The 8,222-nt window shown below is 41.3% G+C and overlaps 1 protein-coding gene across 1 annotated transcript; it reads left to right on the top strand.

Annotated features, from left to right (window-relative positions):
- The first annotated feature begins 715 nt into the window (after positions 1-715).
- On the top strand, positions 716-7,828 carry pif1 (PIF1 5'-to-3' DNA helicase homolog (S. cerevisiae)). Its single transcript, XM_029524563.1, has 13 exons — positions 716-761; positions 953-1,506; positions 1,655-1,778; positions 1,923-2,048; positions 2,765-2,918; positions 3,883-3,997; positions 4,191-4,297; positions 4,482-4,621; positions 4,788-4,894; positions 5,205-5,292; positions 5,840-5,985; positions 7,257-7,448; positions 7,623-7,828. Exons 2-13 carry the CDS (start codon positions 955-957, stop codon positions 7,665-7,667), a joined length of 1,896 nt encoding a protein of 631 aa, XP_029380423.1. The 5' UTR covers positions 716-761; positions 953-954; the 3' UTR covers positions 7,668-7,828.
- Positions 7,829-8,222: the final 394 nt, after the last annotated feature.

The raw sequence follows: 8,222 nt of genomic DNA, 5'->3' as shown, positions 1-8,222 counted from the left end.
AGAAAGGACAGTGAGTCATTATAGGGTGTGTAAAAATGAAGCAGCAGAACATAGAAGAACTGACTTGCTAATATCACAATGTTTGCTCAAAGATCAGAACCTAAAACTTCCAGTTTCAATGAGAGGTGGTGTTGTTTGTTTTTTGTTCGTCTGTCTGTTTATTGCTTCTTCCACTGATGTAAAGTAAGTGACTTCATTTTCATTAATATTACACATTAAGGCTGTAAAAGAAGTCTTTTAAAGAAGTAATTTAAAGCAGTGGAAGATATCATACAGATATTATATTCAATAATACATTATATTTAATTTGTAACACTTGGTGCTTTCAGATTAACATAACACAAAAAATGGCCTACACATTAATACATAGATGTTGATAGCTTACTTTAAACTGTTTGAATAAATAAGCGCATGGATGTATGTGGTGTTGCTGATGTTTCTTGTTAATGCTAATGAACACAGGTTGTGTGTTACTGTAAACAGCTGGCATCGATCTCCTCCGTGGTAGAAACCTATTACTCTGAAGCCATTTCCGGAAAGCCATGCGTGTTACCCATGCATATGACGTCACCTGTCACAGTCTGCAGGGGGAGGAGCCGCTCGGCTCTGATTGGGTGCTTTATTACACCCCCTCCCTCTGATGGCCAGCAGCGTTGCGCTGCCATTGGCTCATTTCACGCCCCGACAATTTGAAAATCTGCTGTTCGCCATTTAAACACGGAGCTGCCGGGAAAAAAAAAGGATTGACTTAAAAAACACAGGTAGGAAACTTATTGAAGTTTAAGATTTCGATCGGTTGTGATGTGATGCGATGCAGAGACATCACGCTGCGCAAAGTTTATGTCTGTGCTTAAATGAAGCGCAGCTTTGGTAACCTCGTTTCACCGATCGGTCTGTTGAAACAGAGCCTTGATTCCTGTGTAATTGTTTTGTGTGAACTGTGGTGTTGCAGCCATGTTTGCCGGAGAGGACGGAGCTCAGCTGCTCTGCTGTGTGACGCTGGAGCACCTCAGCCCCTCCGGACAGGGCGTCCGCAGGCAGCTCATTCGGAAAGCCTCCGTCACTCTGGGCCGCAACGAGTTTCAGGAAATCATCCTCCGGGTCCACGACGGCAAAGTCCCGCACAGTTACCATCTCAAAGAGTTCAAACTTTTCACCAAGTTTGCCAGAGACGGCAAATGCACCGTCAAACTGCTCCCCGAAAACATCCAGGTGCTCATCTCCAACTGCCCCCCAAACCAGCTGAGCCTCTTCCTGAAAACGCTGAGCATCAAACACCAGGCCTGGCAGAGCAGCAGGCCCCTGAGCGACAGGGAGAAGCTCAAAGCCGGCCTGCCTCGCAGCTTCGAGGCCATCAGCCCCCTGCAGCAAAAGGACATCCAGAAAGTTCAGGAGCTGAGAAGTAAAGCTGCTCTCAAAGGCCTGTCAGACTGCACCAACAGCATGAAGGCCACACTACCAGGACAGCAGGTCAAGAGGTCAAGGAGCGACACCAACTTCAGCCCAGTCAGTCCTACAAACGCTTCCTGAATACCACAGATTTCTGACAGTTTCTGTCTTGGATCGGTTTTATTCTAATGCAACACTGTCACACCGCAGTTGACTTCTCTTGCCTTCAAACAATGTGACGGCCACTTTGTGTTGATCATTTCAGGTAAAGACCAACCCGAGCAAGAAGCCAGTCCTGTCTCTGCCTTCATGTAAACTGAACAAAGAACAGGCCGCTGTTCTCAGTGCCGTGCTCAGTGGCAAGAACGTCTTCTTCACTGGAAGTGCTGGTGAGTACCTAACAGCAAGCCAACATTTTCATAACCTTCATTTTCTTTTCTGGAGTAACTTTGCTTTCACAACGTGTGTTTTCATGCACAGATGGGTGCGTACAGTTGCATGTGTGTGAAACTGGTCTTGACTTTGTTTTGCAGGCACAGGAAAGTCTTTCTTACTCAAAAGAATCATAGGATCTCTTCCTCCAAAGAGCACCTTTGCCACATCCAGCACAGGAGTGGCTGCGTGTCACATTGGCGGCACAACATTGCACAATTTTGCAGGTCTGTTTGTTCATTTTAAAATTAGTGGTCGAGGTTGTTGGTGTGTGTGTGTGTGTTTTTTTTTTTTTGGGGGGGGGGGTTTTTTGTCCCCCCCCCCCCCCCTCCCATTCTTACCTGAATATTGTATAAATAATTGGTCAGTTTAGTCAGATTTTTTTATTTTCCTCACAAAAACAAAAGACTCTTAAGCAGTTGGTACGGAAAATAGTTGTCATTCATTTGACAACATTTTCATGAAGAAGCCATTTGTCCTAAGATGCTTCTTTGTTCTGACCATCAGTGCCAAAGCCCAAATTATTTACTTTACACTGACTCAGTTGAGAACAGCAGCAAATCATCAGTTGACGAACTGGAAACAGTAAATCTTTGTATTTCATTTAAAAATAAGTGAGATATTCATCAAACAATCTTTTCTATTAAGAGCCAAAGCAGATACATTTGTAGCTAAAAGTAAAAGGTCCTGCAATTCTTTGTCAAGTGTTTCTTTTTTAAAACAGGTCTTATGTATTTGACTTTGTTTTAGAGTCTGTGTATTTCTGATCAAGAATCTTTAACATTATGGAAGTGGGGGTGTTAAACTTCCACATTAACTTACCTTTCTGATTGAATCTCAATCTGCTTGAGATGGTATAAGGCTAGTATTTGCGTAGGTTATACTCTCTTATGCCCTCGGCTGTAGTCTGGCCTTCTGTCTTCTGAACCTGTGCTCTCCTCAGGCATCGGCTCAGGTTCTGCCCCTCTGGACCAGTGTATTGAGCTAGCACAGAGGCCCGGGGTGCTGAAGCACTGGACTAGCTGTCAACACCTTATCATTGATGAGATCTCCATGGTGGAGGCTCAGTTCTTTGACAAGCTTGAGTCTGTTGCAAGGTGAGGGGAAGGTTCACAACTGAATACCGGCTAACTTTTGTATCAATATTACAAAAAGGGGAAAAAAAAGGAACATACATAAACTTTGACAGTTTATTTTATAATATGCTTTTACATAGTGTTTAGGTAGGTAGCTGTGTGACTGTGCAAATGTGTGCATTTCTTTTCATTGTGGCTAAAGGGCCATAATGAGTCATTGGTGTCTGCAGCTGTTAAACTAAACTGACTCACAATATACTATAATCCATAAGAGGAATCAATATGTTCCCTGGACTCTGTAGATTCTATTGCTCCAACAACCGTATTCATCTGTGCAAAATGTTGACAAAGCAGTGGTCAACACTGCTGCCTCTCAACAAGAAGGTTCTGGGTTTGAGTCCTGTGCCCATGTGGACTTCGTCCAGGGTTTGGTTATTTAAAATGGTTCCATTTGTCTGTATTTCAGTGCTGCAATGGCCTGAGTAAACCTCTACCACCCCTGTGTCACCCTAGATCCTGATGAAACCAAAGAGAATGAATGCGCTACTATTTTTGGTACTTTTAAAATTGATTATTATTGTTAGGCTTTTTATGCCTTTTTTATTTTTAATAAGGAAGTAGCAGAGAGTCCGAAAGGAAAAGTGAAGCAGGGACGCTGCAGCCTGTGCTGCCCCTTTTTTTTTTTTTTTTCCTTTATCTGGAAGTAAATTGAATATTTATTATAGAAAGTAAGATACATTTATTTGTCTAATGCAAATGTACAAGTACACTGCCAGTGACATGAATAACATTGGATTTGACTGCACGAAAAGAAAAATAAAATGTCCATAAATATGTAAATGACTAAGGGGAGAGAGCTGTACACATTATGATTTAAAAAAAAAAAAAAAAAAAGCTGTATGTACAAAAATAGAGGGTGGATGACAAGAACTGCTACAATCAATGTTTTCATCTCCAGTGACATAACTTCTCGCTGCACTCACAGGTCAGTGAGGAGGTCTACGGAGCCATTTGGAGGCATCCAGCTGATCGTATGTGGCGACTTTCTTCAGCTGCCTCCTGTTTCTAAAGGAAAGGAGAAGGCTTGCTTCTGCTTCCAGGTCAGTCCATCATGACAGCTGATGCTTTCTGGATGTCTGCCATTTTGTCAGTAGTGAAATGATGGGTGATAAAGCAGACCCCCCCCCCCCCCCCCCCCCCCCCCCCGGTCGGTCTGAGTACAAGTCGGTCATAACTGCATGACTTTCCTCAGGATAACTTCTGAAACAACTTTTTCCCTCGATTAACCTGTAGGCAAAGAGTTGGCACAAAGTCATCAAGGTCAACATGGAGCTTACAGAAGTGCGAAGGCAAACGGACCAAGCCTTCATCTCCCTGCTGCAGGCGGTGAGGATGGGAAGGTAAAATAAAGGACACTGTCCATTCCCCAACTAATGTGATTATGGGTGCAATATATTTTTGTTTTAATACTTCTTTATTATTATTATTATTATTATTATTATTATTATTATTATTATTATTATTTGTGCTCTGCTGCAAAAAATGCTTTTAAAAAGAAAGACTTTTGTCTTTAACACTATTCAGGGTGACAGAGGAAGTCACAGCTAAGCTGATGGAAAGCGCTTACCATCAAATTGAGAGAGATGGTATTCAAGCAACCAGACTGTGCACCCACAAGGATGATGTGGAGCTTACAAATGACAGCAAACTCCAACAGCTGCCAGGTCTGAAGTCTTTTCAGACCCAATTTCCTCAAGGTGTTTTCAGTCTCAGCTGGATGTTATTTATTTTCAGACTCCTATTTCCTGTTCTGCATTACCCCCCCGATATGTGATTTCATATGGTGATAAGTATAGTTTGTCCACTTGCTTAATGCTTCCCCCCACTTAGGTTCAGTGCGAGTGTTTGAGGCCCTTGACAGTGACCCAGCCCTCGTGAAGACAATAGATGCTCACAGCCCTGTCAGCAGACTGATCCAACTCAAAGTGGGAGCTCAGGTATGCTTGAAGCGATGTGTAATTCCATAATCTTGTACATATATGTTGGTTTAAATTTTATGTATTTATTTACATATTCCATGTCAACTTATTTTTTCCTACCTTTTTATGTAGCCATTTTAATTATTCCTCTGTGCTTCAATTTTCTCTCCTGTGTGTCCAATGCTGCTGTAATGTGCAAATATCCCCACTGATAATGAATTGGAGAAATCATTCTTTTATCTTAATCTCTAGTACTGTAGACCGGTTTGCAATATTTCATGTTGTCATGGGTCAAGCAGAGCACTTGGAGTGTTTTTGTGCTTTTAAGGTGATGCTGACAAAGAATCTGGATGTTGCTCGAGGTCTGGTGAACGGTGCGCGAGGTGTTGTTGTAGCTTTTGAGTCTGGTAAACAAGGTAAGAATTTAATTATTTGATGGACTTGAAACACTGAATTCTGTTCATCGAAATATGTTCCGAACCATGTCAGCTGTTCTGACAGCTATCTGTGCTGTTTTTTTTGTTTTTTTTGGGGGGGGGATCAGATAGCATCCATTGCTTTGACAATCTTTTTGTTATAAATGAGGATTGGGTAACAACCCAATTTCTTACATTTACTTTAAAACATGTAATGCATTTGATTAACTGTGATTGCAAGGTGGAAGAGTTATTAGCAGCATTTGCTGTCAGCCACATCATTACCCACTCTATAATCGCACATAAACTGCAACCATAAAATTACTCTACCAATCACTCTTAACGCCAGAAAATTACCTGCCACAAAATTATTCCCAGAAAATTGCTCTGTCTGTTTCAATGCTAACTTGTTTTCAGCATTTGCAATTCAGAGCTCTGTTGCCACTGTTGCTTTCAATTAGCACAAGAACAGAATTTTAGATTGCTGAAGCACAACTGGGCGGGTCAGGCTGGGACAAACTGGAGAATTACTTTACTTCTTGCTCAGGACTTCCACATGTGCGTTTCCTGTGCGGTGTTACGGAAGTGCTGAAGCCGGAGCGCTGGGTTTTTAAGTCTGGTGGTGGGATCCATCTGAGTCGACAGCAGCTGCCACTCAAACTGGCCTGGGCCATCTCCATCCACAAGAGCCAGGTGAGTACAGGTTCAGTCACAACCACATGGTGAGATGCATGCAAGTCTCTCTAAAGAGGTAGCTTAGTATTACCATGGGGCACCAGGGATTCTGTGTTCCACTTGATAAATAGCTGTTTTTAATTTAATTGACCTGAAACAAATTCATTTTCTGTTTTGTACTGTTAGTGGTCTCTTTCAGATGGATAAAAATGGACTCTAATTTGACTCCAATGTCTGAGTTAGCTCTGATGGTCAATCTGTCTTGTCAACACTATTTTGTTACACAAGTTGTAAGGTCAACAGGAGAGCTAGAAATAAGAGTGACGTCAGAAATCTTGACTGTTCAGACAAAATGAGCTCTCTTCCTGACAAATGTGCAAATCTGTTTTCGAAGACTGATTTATCTTTGACTTGACTACTGGGGTGGAATAAAAAAAGGAAAAGTAGGCTCCTGACTTCTTTTTTTTTTTTTTTTTTTTTTTTTTTTTTTTTTTGGCCACACGTGCAGCATCACGTGAAAATAACTGGTGTGTCTTAATATTTTTTGCAGACATTAATAGTTTACATTATTGCATCCATGATACGAACAGATGATGTTTCCCAACAATTTCAGCTGGAGAATGACTGTATGCCTGCACTGTTGAATGTATTACCATGACATTTGGAACAGACATCAGTGTGCGTCAGATACCTGGACCCTTAACCAGTATAACTGTCTACAGATGAACTGTAACTGTCATCTGCTCCAGCAAACTTCTCTATCTGGACTGCAGGCTCTGAAACTGGTGGGGGAAGCAAGGCTGCCCAAGTAATTGAGTTCATTGGACACAATAAATCTGTCACTAGTGTTTAATCTGCAGCAGTGGAGTTGAAGTGTGTGGCATTAACAAGGAAACCCCACAGCTGCAAGGTGTAGGAGTCATTTCTTCTGAAATGACTGCACAGAAAATAAAAACACTGGGGGTGGAGATATTGGCCTTGGGGCTATGAATCTGGAAGTGGAGTTGCGCTAAAAGCTGTCCAACTGTTTGAACTGTCTTGTGTTGGATGTACAATATGTGACTAGCTTTAATTTTGAATTTAGTTACAAATGGCATAATAAGCAAGGCAGGGGTTCCTGTTCAATGGTAAATACTAGAATATCCATCCAAGGAGGATGGTGAGGATTCTGGGATGTAAAATGTTTTTTGTTTTTTTTTTTTTGTTTTTTTTTTTTTTGTTGTTTTTTTTTTCTCCCCCTCTCCCCCCCTCCCCTGGCCCATAAAGAACTCTACTGTACTTTGTTTCAGGGAATGACACTGGACTGTGTGGAAATCTCTCTAGCACGTGTATTTGAGAGTGGCCAGGCTTATGTTGCCTTGTCCCGAGCTCGGAGCCTGGAGGGTTTGAGGGTCATGGACTTTGACCCTCGTGTGGTGCGTTCAGATCCAAATGTTCTCCTCTTCTACAGGAAACTGAGGAAGGAGAAGCTACTCAAGCAGGTTAGTACAGTAGCTCAAGCTGCCCCCCCCCTTTAATTTTTTTTATTAATTTTTTTTGCTCTCCTATGTAAGGTCACAGCAACAAAATGTCCTATGCAAAAATCCTTTAAGACACTAACATTTACAAATCAGTTGTCGTAATATTACATGTTTTGTCTCTACTGCTGTCTTCAGGCCTCCATGGACAACTTTGTTGGCAACAGGGAAAACTCTTGGTGAGAGGCAAATGCCTTCACGTCTGTAATGTTGTGCACTATGTGCATGAGTTTTATTGATCTGATTTCAGATGTCTTCACCATCTACCACTTGCACTGGGACACAGTGCCACCATGTGTTTATCTGTAAAGTTTTGTCACAATTTCACTTTTTATTATTTTAACAATGCCTTATTTATAATTTTCTTAGCATTTATACAAATAAAGTTTTTTTAGTCAACTTTATGAGCCATCCTTTTATCCTTGTCCAAAATTTGAATCGTTGAAGGTTAATAGCTGAAAAGATTTAGCTCGATATACTCAAAACAGAGATGGAAAATAGTCTTCTCCTTCCTTTTGTCATTTAGTGAGGATGAATTTCAGTATTTTGCACAAAATGAGCAACTCGTGCACTTTTTTTTTTTTTTTTTTTTTTTTTTTTTTAATAATTGGTAAGAATGATGAGCAAACCTGAGGTAAACTCCATTACTGGAGTGGTGTACTTGCTTTTGCATATGAAGCAACCACATTAAAAGCCCAAGCCCATACTTTCATTGCCTTTCAGGACAGATATGATTCT

The sequence above is a fragment of the Echeneis naucrates genome, chromosome 17 (assembly GCF_900963305.1).
Source record: "Echeneis naucrates chromosome 17, fEcheNa1.1, whole genome shotgun sequence".
NCBI lineage: Eukaryota > Metazoa > Chordata > Actinopteri > Carangiformes > Echeneidae > Echeneis > Echeneis naucrates.
The sequence above is the reverse complement of the archived record's forward strand: the minus strand, read 5'-3'. Positions and strand labels throughout refer to the sequence as shown.

Coding starts and splice junctions, on each gene's coding strand:
- pif1 (XM_029524563.1), top strand. CDS start 955: ATGTTTGCCGGAGAGGACGGAGCTCAGCTGCTCTGCTGTGTGACGCTG. Junction 1,779..1,922: donor CTTCTTCACTGGAAGTGCTG/GTGAGTACCTAA, acceptor TTTGTTTTGCAG/GCACAGGAAAGTCTTTCTTA. Junction 7,449..7,622: donor AGGAGAAGCTACTCAAGCAG/GTTAGTACAGTA, acceptor TGCTGTCTTCAG/GCCTCCATGGACAACTTTGT.